The sequence below is a fragment of the Pan troglodytes genome, chromosome 9, assembly GCF_028858775.2.
Source record: "Pan troglodytes isolate AG18354 chromosome 9, NHGRI_mPanTro3-v2.0_pri, whole genome shotgun sequence".
NCBI lineage: Eukaryota > Metazoa > Chordata > Mammalia > Primates > Hominidae > Pan > Pan troglodytes.
The window spans coordinates 14583345-14604878 of NC_072407.2; the positions used below are offsets into that span (position 1 = coordinate 14583345).

The 21534-nt window shown below is 43.4% G+C and overlaps 1 protein-coding gene across 3 annotated transcripts in view; it reads left to right on the forward strand.

The window, feature by feature from the left end:
• The first annotated feature begins 17229 nt into the window (after positions 1–17229).
• The window catches only part of AMPD3 (adenosine monophosphate deaminase 3), a 56410-nt gene continuing 52105 nt past the window's right edge, over positions 17230–21534 (forward strand). The window contains exon 1 of one of the 3 annotated variants that reach the window (XM_009459942.5): positions 17230–17313. Coding sequence is in view for 1 of the 3 variants with exons in the window: in XM_001169861.6 (XP_001169861.2) it covers positions 17897–17918 (22 nt within the window). In the remaining 2 variants the exon portion in view is untranslated. Of the gene's footprint in view, positions 17314–17500; positions 17919–21534 lie in introns of those variants that run through there. The other 2 variants (XM_063782808.1, XM_001169861.6) reach the window with 2 other exon arrangements.

Genomic DNA, 21534 nt, shown 5'->3' on the forward strand with positions numbered 1-21534 from the left:
GAGAGAGAGAAGGAGAGCATAGAGAGAGAGAGAGAGAGACAGAGAGAGACAGAATCAAATTACTAAAATCAAGAATGAAAGAGGGGATGTTGCTACCGACCTTGCAAAAATAGAAAGGAATATAAGGTAATATTATGAACACTTGTGTGCTAATGAGTTAGATAATCTAGATAAAATGAACAGATTCCTAGAAAGACACAAATTACTGAAATTGACTCAAGAAGAAATAGAAAATTGGAACAGACCTGTAACAAGTAAAGAGATTGAATTAGTGATTAAAAGTACTTGCCACAAAGAAAAGTAGATGACAAATGGCCTCACTGGTGAATTTTATAATACCTAGTATTAAAGAGTTAAGCCCAATACTTCACAAATACTTCCAAAAATTATAAGAGGAGAGAGCATTTTCCAAGTCATTCTATGAGGCAGTATTACTTTGATACCAAAGGCAGAACAAAATATCACAAGCAGAAACCAATATTCCTTATAAATATAGATGCAAAATCCTCATAAAAATACCGGGAAACTGAATCAGCAACATATAAAAAGTATTTTATACCATGACAAAGCAGGACTTACGGCAGGAATGCAAGATTGATTCAACATGCAAAAATCAATAAATGTAATATGCCATATTAATAGTATAAAGGACAAAAACCACATTATCATCTTAATAGATGAAGAAAAAGCATTTGACAAAAACCAGCACCTTTTCATGGTCAAAACACACAACAAAGTAGGAATTAGAAAGAAACTTCCTCAATCTTCTAAAAAGCATATATGAAAACCCCACAGCTAACATCATACCTAAAGGTGAAAGAATAAAAGCTTTCCCCTAAGATAGGAATGAAACAAGGATGTCCACTCTTGTTATTTCTATTCAACATTGTACTGGAGGTTGTAGTTAGGGAACTTGATCAAAAAAAAAATTGGCATCCATATTTGAAAGAAAGAAGTAGAATTATCTTTACTTGCAGATAACATCTTATTGAATATAGAATATCAAGGGAATCCACAAAAAAAATCTTAGAGCTAACAATGAGTTCAGCAAGGCTGCAGGATATAAGGTTAATATACAGAAATTGCTTGTATTTCTGTACACTAATAATGAACAATCCAAAAATGAAATTAAGAAAATAATTCCATTTACAGTAGCATCAAAAAGAATAATATATGTAGAGACAAACTTAACAAAAGAATTGCAATATTTGCACACTAAAAAAAGATGAAACACTGCTAAAGGAAATTAAAGAAGACCTAAATAAATGAAGACATCGCATATTCACAAATTTGAAGACTCAATATTGTAAGATGGCAGTACTCCCCAAATTGATGTATGGTTTTGAATAATATACAGTATGTTCCCTAACCACAATGGAATGAAATTAGAAAATCCCAGCCAGACTTTTGCAGAAATTGACAAGCTGATAATAAAATTCATGTGGAAATACAAGGGATCCAGAATAGCCAAAATAATCTTGAGAAAGAAGAACAAAGCTGGGGCATTCACATTTTCAGGTTCAAAACTTACTACAAAGTGTAATAATAAAGATAGTGTGGTACTAGCATAAGGATAGATATATAAATCAATCAACAGAGAGTCCAGAAATTAGCCCACGTATTTATAGCCAATTGATTTTCAATAAAGGTGCCAAGACCATTCAATAAGGAATGAATAGTCTCTTCAACAAATGGAGCTGAGAAAACTGGATATCCATGCAAAAGAATGAAGTTGGACTACTACTCACACTGTACACAAAAATTAATTCAAAATTATCAAAGATCTAAACTTAAGGGCTAAAACTATAATACTCTTAGAAGAAAACATAGGTATACATGGCCGTGGATTATGCAATGATTTCTTACATATGATACCAAAAGCACAAGCAACAAAAGAAAAAACAGTCTTCATCAAAATTAAAGGACACCATTAAGTGTTTCAAAGAACACTATAAAGAGAGTGAAAAGACAACTCAGAACTTGAGAAAATATTTGCAAGTCATGTGTATCTGATAAACATCTAGTATCCAGAATATATAAAGAACTATTATAACTCAATAATAAAAAGAAATAACCTAATTTTTAAATGCACAAAGGATTTGATAGATGTTTTTTCCAAATAAGATACACAAATGGACAAGAAGCACATGAAAAGATGCTCAAAATCATTAGTCATTAGGGAAATGCAAATTAAACCTAAAATGGGATACCACTTCCTACTCACTAACATGACTGTGATTAAATACAATGACAAGCGCTGGTGAGGATGTGGAGAAATTGGAACCCTTATACACTGCTGGTGGGAAGTCATATGGTGTTACTAGTTTGGAAAATAGTTTGAAAGTTCGTCAAAATGTTAAACATACAATTCCTGTATGACCCATCAATTCCACTCTTAGGTACCTATCTAAGAGCTATAAAACACACACATTCCCATAAAAATCTGTATACAATTTTTCGTGGCACAATTATTTATAATAGCTCAAAAGTGGAAACAACCCTCAGGTCCATCCACCGATGAACGGATTAAAAAAAATAGTGTGTCTATACAATGGAATATGATTCATCCATATAAAGAAATAAAGTACTGATTCTCATTACAACATGGCTGAACCTCGAAAACATTAACTGAAAGAAATTGGACACAAAAGGCCGTGTATTATATTATTTCATTTATCTGAAATGTCTAGAATATGCAAATCCATATCCACATCTACAGATAGTAGATTAATGGTTTCTAGGAGAGAGGAGAAGTGGTAAATGGAGAGTGACTGTTAATGGTTCCAAGGTTTCTTTTGGGGCTGGTGATAATATTCTGAAATTAGATAGTGGTGATGGTTGCACAACTTTGTAACTATAGTAAATACCACTGAGTTGTACACTTTAAAAACAGTGAATATCATGGTATGCGAATTATGTCTAAATTTTAAAAAATTTAAAAAAGAGTTGCCTGTTTGCCAGTAGAAATTAACTAAAATAGAGAAAATTCAGTATACTGAGGCCTGTAGAATTGAAAAAATTGACTATTTCTAGTTTCCGGATAGTAAGAGATGGAAATTTAAAAGGCGTTGCATAATAAGGCCCAAGAAAATGTCTCAGTTGATTAAAATCCCAGCTCATGCCTATAATCCCAGAACTTTCAGAGGCTGAAGTGGGAGGATTGTTTGAGTCCAGGAGTTCAAGACCAGCCTGGGCAATATAGTGAAACCCCGTCCCTACAAAAAAATTAAAAAACTAGCTGGGCAAAGTGGTGCACACCTGTAGTCTCAGCTAGTTGGGAGGCTTAGGTGGGAGGATTGTTTGAGCCTGGGAAGTTGAAGTTACAGCAAACCATGATCGTGCCACTGCACTCCACCCTGGACGACAGAGCGAGATCCTGTCTCAGAAAAAAAGGAAAAAAAAAAAAAAGGAAAATATCTGATTAAAGGTGCATTCCTTTGTTCTAGCTAGCTTCAAGGTAGACACTATCATATTGAAAGAGGGAGCAGGGGGACAAGAAGGCGAAAGGTAAAGCAAGTTGGAAAACTGTATCTTACAAAAGCAACCTTGAGTGTGGATATTGGCAAATAGATCAGATGCTTACCAAATTTTTGAGGAAACAGTATTGTCAAAGAAACCACAAGGCTGTATAAAAAGCGTTAGTCCATTAGCTAAGCTTTAAAGCAACCTCTGGTAGGAAGTTGCACATCCCCTAAAGAGAGTATTCTCCCTAACTCCCTCTTTACATGTGGTCAAGCAGTATCAGGGTCCAGGAGGAAGCCCCTCAGAGTGTGGTGCCAAGGATCACAAAGAATAGTGGAGGAGGGAGTTCCTGCTCTAGGCTAGGCAGCCTTTATAACATCTGCCCACTGGTATTTCAGCACTGTCACAGGCAGTGACTACTGTGGGTCTCTTAGTCTTCCCCTTTCTGAATGGGAGTTATCTTGTTCCTGTTATTGTAGTTATCCTATTCTTGTTCTATTATCGCATATTTGTATGCTGTCATGGTGTGTTAGTCTGTTCTTATGCTGCTAATAAAGACATACCAGAGACTGGGTAATTTACAAGAAAAGAGGTTTAATGAACTTACAGTTCCACATGGCTGGGGAGGCCTTACAATCACGGTGGAAGACAGAGGAAAAGCAAAGGGACATCTTACATGTCAGCAGGCAAGAGAGCTTGTGCAGGGGAATTCCTCTTTATAAAACCATCAGATCTTGTGAGACTTATTCACTATTATGAGAACAGCCTGAGAAAAGACCCAACCCCATGATTCAATTAGCTCTCACCAAGCCCCTCCCATGACATGTGGGAATTATGGGAGCTACAATTCAAGATGAGATTTGGGTGGGGACACAGCCAACACATATCACATGGATATGAGGCAGACATCTTGACTTTTCAGTTCACAGGTGTAAGAGAAGCCGTGTCTTTTCCTGATAGAGAGGACTAAGAAATGCAAAGCTATAATAGATTGGACTTCGGATTGTCTTTTGTGAGGAGTGGTGGAAGATGCTCTACCTTTAGGACGAAGGGAACAAAGGGATATTTAATGGCCAGAAGAGTGAACTGCAGTGGAGACTGTTGTTGCTCACCAAGTTGGCTCACATGTGCTTCTCTAAATTTCCCAGCCTAAGGTGTTGTCCAGTAATTTTCCTTTCTTGTAATATCTTTCTGAGCTTTTGGAATCAATGTTTTGTGGGCCTTATAAAATGAGTTTGAATGTTTCCCTTCTTCTATTTTCTGGACACACCTCTGCAGGCCAGTATTAATTATCCCTTAAATTGTTGTGAAGCAATCTGGGCATATAGTTTTCTTTTTGGAAACAGTTTTAATTTCAGATTTGATTTCTTTGATAGATACAGGGCTATTGGTATTTTAAAATTTCTTCTTGTGGCAATTTTGGCAAATTGTATTTTAAGAAACATATGTTTCACTTAGATTTTCTAATTTACTGGCATAAATATTGGTGTATAGAATGCCGATCTATTGGCATAAAGTTTTTTCTAATATCCTCTCATTATCTTTTTAATGTCTGTAAGGCAGGTAGTGATATTCTCTTTTTCAAGCCTGGTTTTGTATTTATGTTTTTTTCTTTCTCTTGCTCTCTCTTTTCTTGAATTGTCTTGCTAGGAGTTTATTAAGTGTATTAATCTATTCAAAGAATAAACTTTTGACTTTGTTGATTTTCTCTATTAAATGTCTATTTTCTATTTCATTGATCCTGCTCTGTATTCCTCTCCTATTTTTTGAGGGGGTTAATTTTCTGTTTTTTGTTTTTGTTTTTGTTTTAGCTTTTTTCCTATTATTTAAACATATATTTTAAAGAAAGATTTTTCTTACATAAAGACAGGGTCTCACTATGTTGCCTAGGCTTGTCTCAAACTCCTTGGCTTAGGCAATCCTCCAGGTATGGCCTCCCAAAGTGCCGGGATTACAAGTGTGAGCCACCATGCCTGGCCATTTTTCTAGTTTTTTGAGTTGAGAACTTAGATCATTGGTTAGTTTTTGTTTTCGTTTTTTTTGAGATGGAGTTTTGCTCTGTTGCTCAGGCTGGAGTGCACTGGTGCAATCTCGGCTCACTGCAACCTCCACCTCCTGGGTTCAAGCAGTTCTCCTGCCTCAGCCTCCTGAGTAGCTGGGATTACAGGCACCCACTACCACTCCCGGCTAATTTTTGTATTTTTAGTAGAGACGGGATTTCACCATTTCAGCCAGGCTGGTCTCAAACTCCCTACGGCAGATCATCTGCCCGACTCAGCCTCCCAAAATGCTGGGATTACAGGCGTGAGCCACCGTGCCCAGCCAGATCATTGGTTTTTAACCTTCCTTATTTTTTAATATATGGACTTAATGGTATATGTTTCCTTCTAGATGCTGCTTTAGCAGTGTTACTGACCACATTACCTCTCTTCTCTCCACATATCCAGCAGTGAGACTTCTGATGCTGGAAATGCAGAATGAATCTGCATGAATCTCTGAGTCACTGTCTGGGATGCAAGAGAGCTGCCTCACATGCATTGGCTAGTGATATATGCAAGAAACATAGCTTTGATGTGTTGAACTGCTTTGTTTCTTTCTTAAGAGGCTTGCTATGGCCTATCCTATCCTAGCTGTTACAAGAGGGCTTGTTTTACAGCAGCTCTTATATCTGTCCGTATTGCAGTTTGCAAAGACTTCCCATTGATTCCCCCAAGTGTTTTTCCTGAAGATGTGGGGTTAACGGAGGGGTATTACAGCATAGCACACAACACAAAACAATTTTAATTTAATATACAGTCCCCTCCTTCCCCCAGGGAATTTTTCATTGCCTGTCTTTCAGGTTCGGCCCTGACCTATTGTCAAGTTTTAAGGTCCCCTTTTCTATTTAAACTCTTTCCTCACTTTCCATATTCTTGCTTCTTCCCATCCATCCTATTCCAAAGCAACCCGAAGCTCTCCAGCTTTGCTGTTGTAGCTTTTCTTTACCTTGGATCAAATCAGATTCTTACTCAAGGTCTCTTTTCTACTGACCAATGCATACTCAGACGTCTGTGAGGCAGAAATGGAGCAGTGGGAAGCCTGTTGGAGAAACAGGACAGGCCCCCCAGAATCTAGAGTGGTATTTTTCTTTATTGTACTGCAACTTACTTACTTCTATGCTCAGGTTTTTATTGATTTTATTTCATTTGCTTTATTTCTACATAGTTGAAATCATGTTCTTGTGGACTGCTTTTCTAACTTAATGTTCTATCAGAAGCATTTACCATATTACTGTATAATATTGGGGAACATCTGTTTTATATTCACATTTTTTCCTATTTAAAAACATAATTTTCAGTCCTGAAGGATATGAGAAGAACATGCAACTCCCCAAAATCCTACTCCCGGGCAGAAAACGCTTAACAAATTGGGCTGCATGATTTCAGCTGCTGACAGCTAGACAGAAAGAAGAATATTTCTAAATATGTCTGTGGAGACACTGCTTGGACAGAGCTGTCCCTTGCAAGACTATACCACAGGCACGGTCTTAGTGGGACAGCCTGGTGTTCTGAGCACCAGGACTGTCAGATTCACATGTATTTGGATGGTCCAGAGCAATTGTGGTGGCAGAAGTCTGTTTGCAGAAGGATCTAGAAACCTCTTGGGAAGGGGTCTAGCCTGTGAATGTTGTTCACTCTGGCCCAGCCTCAGAGGGAGGGGCTGTAGTAGAAAGTGAATAAAAGCAGGGCAGTTCACTGAAATTGCTGTGAGAGTACAGGGCCACCGTGTTTTGTGTTCTCAGTAATAGTGACGCATGGGGACAGGGAGGGGATAGTGGGAGGGATCTCTCCCCTTCATGGTAAAAACCCTGGGACACAACTGCTGAGCCTTAAGGCCATAAGTCATAAGGCCTGATTGAGTACAAGTCACCAGCTACAAAGAAAGGCAAGGAAGGTCAGGGGGCAAAGGTGGTGACCCTTAGCACAGTTTACAGATCCTCACTGAGGAGGAAAGAAAAGCTACAGGGACAGGTGGGCTTGGCCAGGTACTTGTAGCCATCAGGTTCACAGGAGGCCTTGAGGTCAGGTCAGAGGCAGGAAGATCCTGTGCTGAAGAGTAAAACTTGGAGAGGGGCCTTGTGAGATCTTGCGAGGGATCTGGAGAAATAGGATAGGGCAGTGATTAAAAAGGCCTATCAGGACCAGGCTAACAGGAGTTAGCCAGGGAACACGAGACAAATAAATAACTTGGAATCTGGCTTCATTGGAAGCTTGCTGCATAATCACTGTAGCTGCTCTCTCATCTTGGCCCTTTAGGCCCAGAAAGTAACAGCCCTGATATTATTAGCTCTTGAGTCTTGCACAGACCCTCACTGTTTCCCTACACACTTGCCACACCTTTGAAAATAGTCCTTCTATGAAATGACCTGTTAAATCAATTAGCCTAATATGAATGCACCATCTGCCTGCTGCTGGGACTCTACTGATGCAGAAGCCATTCTGTTGATGGCTCCAGGGGGACCCTCTGGAACTCTGGCTCTCAGTAACCAGCTCTGGAGATAAAAGACGGGGACTGAGGTTTAAATGGTGGACCCTTTATATCATATAAAACTAAGGATATAGATTGTGACTTCACTGACATACTTCAGAGATCCCTGGTAGAAATTTGGTAATACATGGCAGCCTAACTCATCAGGACGAGTAGAGATTAAAGAGATCTGATTTGAGGCAGGAATGGGGTGGTGGTATTAGGGGACAAGAAAGCTACAGTCAGACCTCAGCCCAGGGCCATGATCATCACTCAGACCTATTCCTCTTGCTCTATGGAGAGGAGCTGAACAGAAGGCCAGACCCTGGAAGAGGAAAAGAATTAAAGTTGAAGACTCCCCTGAAGAAGGAGGAGGGTGGAATGGGTGGTACCTGGCACTAGAGTGTCTGCACAGGGAGTGGCATGAGTGGGCACCTCTACAACCTTGATGGAAGGAAGCAAGGTGCTTACAGAGTAGCTGTGGGGAGAAGAACTTTCTTCCCCTCTGACCTTCAGAATATGCTCACGTGGAAGGAATGCGTGAGACACACAGCTGGAAATGTTGAGAAAACACAAGAGCCTGGGCCTGAGGAATCTTAAAATAGGTTTGTTATATATTTAATAAATGCTGGAAAAGTGACAGGATTTGGAAAAGTTAATGTAAAAACAGCACCACCCTGGAGCACTAAATCTGGTTTTATTTACCCGGGCCATCTGGTACTTCCCTTTGGTAAAGTAAGGAATTTATACACATTGAAAACCAAGCTTTAATGCGTAAACTTAACAGAATGTCCAATCACAAGTATGTGATAGAAGTAAAGCAGGGGAAGAAATGACTCAGGTATTATTCCCCTCAATTCTCCCAGGACCTTTGCACATGCCATTCCCCATGTCTCCTCCCTCATATCCTCACGAAGGTTGAGTTTTCTTGTTATGCTCTGGTATGGTTCTTGTATTTTTTCTTCACAGCTCTATCATAGTTTGAAGTCATTTGATTAACGTCCTGTGTCACCCACTAGGTGATGACCTCCATGAAGACAAGAATGGTGCTCTGCTCACCACTGTTGCTCTAGGACCCAGTGGCTGACACCTAGATGCTCAATAGATCTTTCATGGATGACAACATGAAGGACTTTTAAAGCATGTCAAGTTGAGACTAGCTTCCCAAATTAGAGAAGGTGACACATAATATATTAATATAATCCTGGTAACCTCAGGCCTATGTTGCCTCCATTTCTCTGACACATTTCTGACACATTACCAGGAGGGAGTCCTGCTGATGTCAGGAATTCATGAGGAAGGGGGGTGAAAACTTTAATCAGATCAAATCTTACCTTTAGAGCAGGAGAGACATACTTTCTCTTTGATCTCCCTGAAACTGCCAAAAGGTTTTTGCCGAACTCATAGGTCTTTGGACCTTTCAGTGGGTGCTACAACTGTGCAAATATCGTGGTGCACAAAGACCAAGCTGGAGAAGTTCTGAGGTTGTGAGGATATCTAAACTGTGCTGTGTTGATATTTTTATCTGCTCTCTTTGATGCAAGCTTCTAGGCCTGGTATACTCAAGTTAACCACGAAAACCAATGGCGGTTATATTTGGAAAGGAAGGCCTCTGGCGTGTGCCCTCTGCCTTTTATTCTTCGTCACTTCCTCCTTTCTGCTCCATGAAACATGAGTGTAATGGCTGAAGCTCTAGCCTCCGCCTCTTCCTTAACAAAGGAAGAGCTAATTCCCCATGCCCCCGCTCCCACCACAAAGTATGAGGGCCACACTGGAGGGATGGTAGAGTGATGGCTGGAAGAAGTGTGGGGCTTTTGTGGAACAGCCTGTAATGTCCAACTCTGGACTATTTAGGGAAAGGAAATGAGACAGAAATTTTTCTCTTGTTTAGGCCACTATTATTGTGGGTCTCTGTTACCATCAGCTGAACTTAATTCCCGTGAGTATATTTGTGAACACTAAATTATTGGTGCATCATAAGCTTTCATCATGTTCATTTAGATAGGGATCTGAACTTTGCCATAGGTGACTGGTAGTGATCTGGATCCAGCGGGAATTGTCTGGAATGTGATCAAGACATGAAATGTGCAGATGGGCCAGTGACGAGGGCTTACCTTTTGGGAGCAGTTGACAGGTGATAGATACCGATGACTTCTAGCTGATTTATTCCTCTTAAAGAGTCATCCTTTGGATGAATCATGAGCTATGGAAACGATTGCTCACCCTGAGCTGTTTGGGGCTTGTGTTCTTCTCAAGATTTCTGAGGACCTGGCTTGAGCTTCTGTGTCAGAGTCCTCATTCTGACTATGGGGCCGCAGTCCTTTTTTGGTGTTTATGCTCTTTCTCTGGCTGCTGCCCTCCTTTCCTCTTCTGAGCCTTGCCAGTGTGGAACATGACTGTCTTCTGTGTTCCCCCAGAACACGGCTAAACCGCTTTGCCTGAAGCCTTGGGGATACGGGATGGTGGATAGAGACCCACATGCTCTGCCCTGTTCATACTTAATGTTCCAAAGAAATAGTAAAGTTCTGCAATAACAGTTTCTAAAAAAATTCAATTTTTAATTTTGTTGTTCTTTTGATAATTTTTTACTGTGGTAAAAATATATATATAAGTTGCCATTTTAACCATTTTGCATGTGCAATTCAGCAGCATTAATTGCATTCACAATGTCATACAATCATCACAATTTTTTTTGATTTCCCAAATTAAATTCTTTAAAAAATGTTTAAAAAAATTTTTTAAATTTTTGTTATTTTTGTTTTAGATTCAGGGGGTACATGTGCAGGTGTGTTACATAGGCATATTGCATATTGCTGAGGTTTAGGCTTCTACCAAATTAAATTCTTAAATAGAGCCCTCTTTCCTGACCCAGAGATGTTATAGCCCCAGTGAGGTCATAGTTCGGCTTCTTTTTAAATAACAGGAATTCAGGAACTTGAAAAATCCCCATGCTTTTCTCTGGTATAATTTTAGCCACCCCTTCCTCCAGATGTCCCTGGTAGAATGCACAGATCTGTGGATGTATTGAGTGTTGATGGTACTGTCGAAGGCTGATGGTGGCCAGCCCCTGGAGTCTGACATTCAACTGGGAAGCAAACACCGTGGGACAGGAAGGCTACAGACCCTCACTCCAGATTCAGCTTTTGACCCTATTGCCCATTGAATGGTTGGGTGAGCAGTTCTGAACAAGGCACCAGGACGAAGGTAGCTTGAGACTAGGAAAACTAGAAGCTACAGCCAGGGAGGACTCCTGGGAAAGAGTATGGCCTAAGGGGAATGTGTGTGTGGTGGGCAGGTGGGCAGCAATGGGGGAGACTGCATCTCTGGGAGACAGAGATCATAGCCTCACCTCAGTTCCACTCTACTCACCTCCCTCTCCCTGCTTCCAAAAATTTTAGATGGCTATGGTCAGCCTAGAATTTGAAGTCTGAATTTCAGATGATAAGGCAGAAGAGTTGAAGCAGATTGAGGGCAGAGAATTTGGGAAATTCTATTTGAAGCTGTGACTCTCATCTATGGATGTTCAGCTGCAGAGTCTCACCAGAATAATGTAATGTTGAGGCTGCTGGTGGCATTTTGGAGACTATGAAAGATACACAAACATGGAAACAAGATAGTGGTGACCTGGAGCAATAAACTCTACTTGTGTAGCTGAGGATGATCTTGTACAGAGTCCTGGCAAGAAGGTAGAGACGACAGGTCATTCTTAGATGGAGTAAAGGACTGCTAATTTTCAGACTTCAGTTTGATTCAGAAACTATGTCCCTATCAGCAGACAGCCATGCCTGGGGAGCACCAGCCCCCTGCCATGCACTTAGATAATGGAGAGAGGGTTTTGTGGTCACATGTGGTAGGCCCCAAGCTTCAGATTCCCACTCATGACTCTCTTTCACTCCAGTCTGGTGACGAGTTAGGGACTCTAAGCTCAAGGACCCAAGGTTCCCTGAAACAGACTCAGCCCAGTCCTAGTCCTGAGCCCTCTTCTTGTTGTCTCCTGACCTGGTGCCCAGGACACCCCCCCTCCCCACTTCCTGCCATAATCCTCAGTGCACGCACTCTGTGATGAGGCCTAGCTGTCACATGCACTAATTTTCAAAGTGCTCAGATTTGGTTCTCTTCTTTCTAGAAACCCATTTCAGAAAAAAGGAACCAGATCTTAACAGTAAGGAGACTGCTGTGCCAATAGTCAGACTCCAGTTTGCTTAGGTCTGATTGACTACACAGATTAAAATCCTGGGAAGGAATTAGGCTCAAACTGGAGTGGAGGGGTGGTGGGGGAAAGGCTTATACTCTCATTATGCCACAGCATCAGGGTAGGCTGCAATGCCCTTCCACACGTGGTGCCCTGAAAATGTCCCTGGTTATTCTTCTTTCAGCCATCATGTACTTCTGAGGTACCTATTTCTATCCTAGTGTCAGGCCATATGCCATGATTTCTGTCCACTCAATTAGCAGAAGGCCCCAGGGCACTTTGGTTTGAAAACTGGCTATATCTGATGAGGCTTTGCTAATGTGCTCTCAGAAGCAGAGTCCTTCTCTTGTTGCCTCCTGTGGGGAGATTTGGACCTCTGTAGCAGAGAAGACTGTAAAGGTCGTAGAGAAACTGGGTTTTCGGAGGCTGCCATGCCCATCTTGTATACATGTATGCATTGTGCAACCATTATTCAGAAGGGAGCATAAGTCAGGGCATGGGAACAGAGACCCCAAACAGATATTGGCTTCCAAAAATGCTCAAATAACCCCATCCCCCAGTGCATTAGGAGTCAGAGTATTGTTGGAGGTAACCTGAAGCTCTGGTCCAAGTGCTTTCCTAGGTGTTCAAAGGTCTGAATGAGTGGAGCATCAGGCCGATTGGAGGAGAGGAACTGACAGCACAGGATGTCTGTCCCTGGCGTGAAGCTGGAGGAGAGACTGGTGGTATTCCTTGGGGTGGGGTGAGGGTGACAGTGGGGGTGAGAGCTAGAGGGGGTGAGGGGTCGGGGGGGTGGTTGTATTGGCAGAAGACTAGTTAGGTGGTATTCTTGTTGAACTGAGGCAATGGAAGGGTTAGATTAAATCAGTGGTCTTCACAGGAGGTGTAGAATGTTCCATTGAAATGTAAAAGAAAAATTAAAACTTTTATTTTTACTTTTTTTTAGTCTAAAAATAAAAAGCTAACCTTCACCAATGTTTACTATTATACATTTTACCCTCACTCAACTCATGCATTGGGTGTCCATGTCATGCATCATATCAGAGGCAAGTCAGGGAAGAGAGGAGGTTCTACAACATGGGGGATGGAGAAGGGGACCACAGCACCCTCCCTGGCCCAGCTGCTTTCAAAATCTATTGCTAGGTCTTAAGAACTATTTGTGTCCTGGCAGTGGATAGACATATTATCAGTTTTCACTAAACTCTTCTCACAAAAGAGACAAGTGGTTTGAAGACATTCCTCAAAGGAACCCATAGACTGAAAATAATATGAACAATGTAAGCAAAAGCAAACTCAGAAAATGGCAAAGTTGACGATTTCTTACTACTAATATGATATCCATTATGATGATTAGTCAGCTCAGTAGTAGTCAGCTCTGACAACTAAGAAGTTCAAATTTATAAAAAAGACTACTTGAAACATGGTTTTACACCACCATATGTTGGCCCTTGAGGTATTAGCTAATAATAATATAAACATGAAATCATGATCAGCAAGACATGTAAATGCTATAAACTCAGGGCAAGAAGACAAACCTCTACAATTTTTTTTTCAGGGATTTTCCAAGTCATGCAATACTTAGTTGTGTACTTTTTAAAAATTATTTTTTGGCCGGGTGCGGTGGCTCATGCCTGTAATCCCAGCACCTTTGGAGGCCGAGGTGGGCGGATCACCTGAGGTCAGGAGTTGCAGACCAGCCTGGCCAACATTGGTAAAACCCTGTCCCTACTAAAAATACAAAAAAAATTAGCCGGGCATAGTGGCGCATTCCTGTAATCCCAGCTACTTGGGAGGCTGAGGCAGGAGAATCACTTGAACCCGGGAAGCGGAGGTTGCAGTGAGCTGAGATCATACCACTGCACTCCAGCGCCTGGGCGACTGAGTGAGATTCTGTCTCAAAAAAAAAAAAAAAAAAAAGAAAAAAGTGCTCAGAAATCTCTTTTGAGGCTTCTTATTTAATAGTAAAAGACAAAATATCAGTCAACATCACTGGAAAAAACAGCTGTTGTATTTGCCATGGTTAAAGTGACTGAGTTAATACAGAGAGAAGATGGTAGTACATAAAAATGTATTCTGTTGGAAGACACACAGACTTTAAGTTTGAAGAATAAGTTTTAGAACACATGGTGTGTTGTGGAAGTTGGCTATATGGTTGGATGCAAGTTGCTAACATGTTTCACCTTGAGTATTTGCTATGCTTTTTGATAATGACATTCATAAAGAAATATTTTTTGTGATCTACGAAAGGAAAGATAGATATGTTCGCAACAGTGAACAACTTAGTAAAACATGCTGTGGTTTTTATGGGTGAAAGTAAACCACTGAGGGAGTGGCTGCCCTCTCTGGAATACAAAATGAAGGGTGGTTGGTGTTTTGTATGACCAGCAAGACATGTAAATGCTATAAACTCAGCAAGACATGTAAATGTCTCGTTCTACCACTTGTCTCTTTTGTGAGAAGAGTTTAGTGAAAACCAGAAAACGTAATCTGTCTATCTACTGCCCAGGATACAAATAGTTCATAAGGCCTAGTAATATACTTTGAAGGCAAGGGTGTCATGGTCCCATTCTCTGTCCCCTGTGTTGCACAACCTCCTCTCATCCCTGACTACGCCTCTGATATGACACATGGCATGGACACCTGATGCATGAGTTGAGTAAGGGTTCCATGTAGTTAACATTGGTGAATGTTAATTTTTTTTATTTTTAGACTAAAAAATACGTAGAAATAAAAGTTTTAATTTTTCTTTTACATTTCAATGGATCATTCTACACATTCTACTTTGAAGACTACCGATTTAATGTTACCCTTCCATTGCCTCAGTTCAACATGAACACCACCTAACTAGTCTTCTGCCAATGCAACCACTTCCGCTACCCCTCACCCCCTCCACCTCTCACTGCCACTGTCACCCTCACCCAACCCCAAGCAGTAGCAGCACCACCAATCTCTCCTCCAAAACTGGGGGATGGTTTGTGTTCTGGTCCATGAGGACTACATGTGAAATTCAGCAATCACATTATTCATTTACAAAGTACAACAAGAAGTTGAAGCAAGAAGAGCATGAAATACTATAGGATGTCAATAATATGGTTAATTAAAAAATTAAAATATAGCAGAATCTTTATAGCACTTTGTATTGAGATGTGGAATGAGACTAAAAATCTTTCTTATGATTCCAAGGTTTACTGATTATCTCAAGGCAAACAACCTGAACGTTGCGAATTTAAAGATGAGTTTCCTGAACAAAGAACAAGTGCTCCAAATTTGCTGACCTCCGATGTGCTGGCCTGAGGTTGTCACAAGTGTGATACGTAGCAGAAAGAAACACACATATACACACACATATACACACACACACACACACAGTATCCTTTTGGGTAAAGGTGATATTTCAGCAATGAACTGACGTAACAAATGTGCTTTAGAAGAATTGTGTTATAGGGAAGGCACTTTGAAAATTGACGTTTGGAACTGTTTCCATTATCATGTGATTTTCATGCCAAAATGAAGCGTGCCAGTGTCACCTATACTCTCGTAGCCACAATCTGCAAAATGTAGAAGCATACTTCTAAATCCGTTTTACAATATTCCAAATGCAGAATTTCAAGTGTTTTAAAAGTCCCATTTGTTAAAATGATTTGCAAGAACAGCTGAGGAAAGCATCATTGAAAATGTTGATTTCATGGACAAAGAAGAGTTTTCACATTTGCAAAATTGATAGATCAAATTTAAACAGTAAGAACTATGATTTAATAAGTGCAAAGATACAGTTCTTCTATTCAGGTCTATTTAATCTTTGTGAGATATCTTTTTTTTTTTTTTTTTTTTTTTTTTTTAAAGAATAGCCATTAAGACCAAGTACGGACATTAACTGAACTTACAAGTACACTTTCTGGTCTCATAAAGTATTAAACTAAGATTTATTTAAGTCATTTTTAATGATTTAATCACTAAATCACTAACAGATTAGTGGAATCACTAAACAGATTATTGCTAATAACTTTAAAATGAAAGGAAAAAGGTATATTGTACCACTCATAAAAATGAAGCAATTTAAAATTATTGTTTCATCTTTACCACATCCTTTCTTTTTTTAGTGTTCTTTATAATATGTAACTCATTAACGCAGTCTCATGTGCAAAACGTTTATGAATACACGAATTGCGAGTATCAGACCAATCAGACTATGGGGTAGAAGGAATACAACTTGGTGCTTACATGAGACAACTCTGTGAAAGTGGTTGACACAGTGAGGACACACAGTGGGTGCTCACTAATGAAGTTTCCTCTCCGAGCTTGGTGACTTACTCGTTGAGAGAGGAAAGGGAGACCGAGTCAAGAATGGCTCCCAACTGTGGCCACGCGGTGGTGCCGACCCCGGTATCATTCACTGAGACTGGAAACACAGAAGCAGGTTCTGGCGTTTTCCTGGGAAGCAATTAGGTAGTTTGGGTCTGGACCGCTTCCACCGGCCTAGGAAGATCTAGAGGAGATGTTCCCTAGGCAGTTAGATTCACCATCTTCAGCAGCTCGGGGGCACTCTGGGCTGGAGATGAAGTTCAAGAGCCATCATCGGGCAGGAGGTTGTTAAAACCATGGGAGTGGCTGAGATGCCCAGAGTGGGCCTTGGAGTGGGAGAGCGGGCTGGCACGGTGGGACCCTGGGGTGGGACCACAGAGAAAAGCCAGGCCGCGGAGGCCGAGAAGCTGTAGGTACCCAGGTATGTGAAAAATCTGGGTACCTGGGTACCCAGGTATGTGAAAAATCTGGGGGCCGCGGGTGCCAACTCTGGAAACTGCACTCCAGGCGTTTCAGGAAGGAAGACGTGGTCAGCAGGCTCAGATGCCAGGAAGAGGTGAGCGAGGGAGGCTGCACGGCACCCAGTGGCTTTGGCAACTAGGAGGTCATTCAGGACTTTGAGGGGCGGGTGAAGGCAGAGCGAGGAGGGTTGGAGAGGGAGCGTGTGCACGTGGGGTGTGTGTGTGTGTGTGTAGGTGATCCAAGTGACCAGAAGGACGCCTGGAAGAGTGGACGGTTGGCGAGGGAGTGTGTGTGTGTGTGTGTGTGTGTGTGTGTGTGTGTGTGTGTCCAAGTGACCAGAAGGACGCCTGGAAGAAACCAATGCTTGCGGGTTGCTGCAACTACAGGGAGTAAGTCACCTGTGCGGGGCCGAGACCCCCAGAGTCTCGCCCTGGGAAAAGTTGTGCGGGGAGGGGAGGACGTCGGGCAAGCCCGGGCGGCACGGGGAGCGGTGTGGAAGCCCGGCGGGGCCAGCGCAGTTGAGGTCTGGGGAGCCCGGCAGGCATCTGCTCCGGGCTGCGGCGCGGGCCCCGCGGAGCCCAGGAGGCGGCGGGTGCTTCCGGCCAAGGGCCCTGGCGGCCGCCGCGCCCCTGCTGCTCTCAAGTTTCCCGTTGGCGGCGCGGCCCGGGCGCTTCAGGTAGCCTCTCGGCTCTCTCTGCTCCGCTCCGCGCCCAGGTAGGGCACCGACGGGGGCTGCACGCGGCTGGCCGGCTTCCTCCCTGCTGAGGCGGCCCTCCCTCCTCCCCGCGGGGCCCTCCTGGCCGGGGATCCGCAGCGCTGCGCCCTCTGAACGCCCGGCCCCCGCGCCTGCTGCGGGGCGCGGCCTGGCCGGGCCCTGGCCCCGGCTGGCCTCAGTGCCCGGCAGCCCCGCTCCGCTCTGCCCAGCGCGTCCCCTTTGCTCCAGCCCTGCGGCCGTCCCTTTCGGCCGGCGGCATGGCCCTGTCGTCCGAACCCGGTGAGTGCGCGCGAGGCTGCGCTGCTGACCTTGGGCCAGCCCCGCGGACCCTGCGGCCCAGGCGGGAATCAGCAGCGTCCTGGGGTCTGAACCGCGGCTTCCGCCTTCCCTGCTCGCAGAGGCGGTGGCGCTGACTCCGGTCCGATCCCTTGCCCTGTCCCCTGTTCCTGTCCCTGTCCCTACCCCTGCCTCTGCGGTGGCCCGAGCCCCAGCGGCCTCAGGTGAGCGGGCAGCATCCCGATTCCCTGGCGGCCTAGAATGGAATCGCAAGGTTTAGAGAAATTAAGGGACCTGGGACTTGCCACCCTGGGCAAAGTTTCTAGGTGCTTGAGGACTGGCTGGATGTGGACAGCTGAGGTGGACTTCTACCTGGAGGCGAGGGATGCACTGGATGATAGGGTGATGAGGTCGTTTGAGGCCTTCATCCTTACCTCTTTGGCTCTCTCCCGGCAAGGGAGGTGTACAGCCTTGGGCTCTGGCAGTCTGCTTTCTGCCCTTGATCTTCTGGTAGCTGCTTTGCCAGCAGAGCTGCTAATGGCTGTTGTAGGCTGGCAGAGGTCCCTGGGGAGAGTTTTGAGAGGCCTTGGAGTAGGAGAGGCTTGCTAACTAGGGTATCATTTCCCCAAACTGTATGTGGCTGAAAGCTTGATGGCGACACATCAGCAAAGGAGCTGGGTGAAAGCAGGCAGCACAAGGAGGGATTTTAGCATGGTCTTGAGCCCCTGTTGGCTTTCCCTCAGGATGCAGTGACCAACATTTGGCCATCTTCATGGAAAAGCTGCCTGCAGCTGGAACCTGCAGAGGAGAAATTCTTTCCCTGGCTGTGCAGCACTAAGGCCGAGTGTTAGTGGAGCCATTGAGCCAGGCAGACAGAGCCTCTGTCACTTCACACCTCTAGGAGTGTTGACAGCAGGTCTGGGGTAGTTGGCCTGGCCTGGCTGCAGCTTCATGGGGCCTGGCTTGCTCTGAAGATGATGGTATGGGGCTGCCCTCTCTAGGAATAATGACACTTGCATAGGTGGTGGCTGGGAGACTCTTTGACCTCTCAGTCCCATCCTTAGCTCAGCCTCAGTCTTCTAAGGTTCTCCTAGCTCTCAGCTAGGTCAAGAAGCTCTTTGAGAGATGAGGTTTTTTGTTGTTGTTGTTGTTGTTTTGCCTCTACACTGACTGGATCACTCTTCAAATGGCCTCAAAATCTGTCTCAGGTCTTGAAAATGTCATGGGCAGATAACATGTAGCCTTCGGGTTAACAGGGAGATACCCTTTCTCCCCTAAAGCTGCCCATTGGCCTCCATGATTCTTCCACCAAGTATAATAATCTCTTAGTTCTTCTGTATGCTGGTTGCATATCTAGGACAACAGACAATTGCTTTGGGCTTTTGATTTGTAAGGAACTGACTGGGGCATGGGAGGATGAGCTCATGGCTGGAGTCCTGGCTGTGTACAGTCACCGAGAAGTACCATTCATAGGGGAGAAGGATGTTCCTCCTCCTGATCTGGCTTCACATTTAAATATGTTTTCCTTCTTCCTGCACCCAGGTAATAGAAACTTGGGAGAGTGCCAGGCACATGGTGGTGCTCAATAAATAAGGTTGAATAAAAGGATTCAGTGTCTAGATAAAACTTCATGTTCATTTTCCTAGTTCTTCTCTCTCGTATCTGATATCATAATGATGATGACAATGATGTTGGCAGATAATGCTTATAAAACACATACTCTATGCCAGGTACCAGTCTAAACACTTCACTTATGCTCATTGTCATGGCAACCTATGAGATTGGCTTTTTATTATCCACACTTTATAGGGAATAAAACTGAGCCACAGAAAAGTTATTTAACTTGCCCAAGGTCATACAACTAAGTGGTGGAACAGGATTCAAATGCAGGGAGTCTAGCTGGAGTTTTTTTTGTTGTTGTTTATTTGTTTGAAATGGAGTCTCACTCTGTCACCCAGGCTGGAGTGCAGTGGCACAATCTCAGCTCACTGCAACCTCCACCTCCTGGGTTCAAGCGATTCTCCTGCCTCAGCTTCCCAAGTAGCTGGGATTACAGGCGCCCGCTACCATGCCAGGCTAATTTTTGTGTTTTTAGTAGAGATGGGGTTTCCCCATGTTGGCCAGGCTGGTTTCAAAACTCCTGACCTCAAGTGGTCTGGCTGCCTCGGCCTCCCAAAGCGCTGGGATTACAGGCGTGAGCCACCACACTCAGCCTGAGTCTACGTTTTTAGCCATACACTCTACTCATTCCTGAGATTGCCATAGGTGGATTGATCTATTATAAATAGCTAGTTCACTTGTTCATTGTTTTATGCATTCATTCATTCAACAAGTACTTGCTGAATGTCGACCATATTTCAGGTATGGGGATACAACTGTGAATGAGACAGGCGAGATTTGTCATGGAGCTGGTATTTAGCAAGTGAATCCCCTTTGTCCAACTCCTTGTGTGAGTCACACACACCTCACAAATGAGAAGAAAAATGAACCCCTCTATGCAAGCTCATGCCTGGCTTTTGGGGAGGAGAGTGATATCTTTCTTTTTCTTTTTCTTTTTTTTTTTTCTTGAGATGAAGTCTTGCTCTGTTGCCAGGCTGGAGTGCAGTGCAGTGGTGCAATGTCAGCTCACTGCAACTTCTGCCTCCTGGGTTCAAGTGATTCCCCTGCCTCAGCCTCTCAAGTAGGTGGGACTACAGGTGCGCACCACCATGCCCAGCTAATTTTTTGTGTTTTAGTAGAGATGGGGTTTCACCATGTTGGCTAGGATGGTCTCAATCTCCTGACCTTGTGATCCACCTGCCTCGGGCTCCCAAAGTGCTGGGATTACAGGCATGAGCCACCATGCCCGGCCGATATCTTTCTTGATGAGACATAATTTGATTCCATCCTCTCCTGTCTTTTAGAGTTTGTAAGGGGTGCTTAAGTGATAAAAGGGGATGCAGTCTAGTCTTGGGCAGGAGAAGCGGGCCCTGTATCTGGTTATCATAAATTGTCTTGATGTTTGTTCGAAAGGGAAATAAGGCTTTGAGCTTGGGATCAGTGCTCTTCAGTCCACAGAGACATCTTGGCTGCAAGAAGCAGCAACAAGTTAGGCTCAAGGTGGAATTGTGAGGTCCTGAGAAGAGCTTGCTCTTCTGGGACAGAACTGTATTTTTCTTCTAAACTGCCCATGTTCTGGAGAGTCTTCCCTCCTTTTGGCTTCAGCAGGACCCTTGGCCATTGTTACAACCTGTGTCATCTTAGTGGAGCTGCTGCTGGTTTCTGTCTGAACCCGATGCAATGGGTCTCATACCTGTAAACTGGGCTCCAGGAAGGCAGCTTTCTCTAAGTTGGAAAATGAAGACTCAAGGTGGAGGGTGTTTCCCAAAGCCCATACCACAAGATATTAATAGGTGTTTTTTTCCTATGACAGCAGTTCTAGGATGGTCAAATAAGTGCGTCGGGTTAAACAAAGTTAAGCAGCTTTCTTTACTGCAGGACTTCTCAGGTGTTGAATTTGCTAGTAGAAACTGTGCATGAATACCCATAAGGGACTACAGGATGCAGTGTTTTCCAAGCCTTCTGACCTTTCATGTTCTGCAGACTGCACTTCGAAAAATGCTTGTTTAGACTAAGGCTA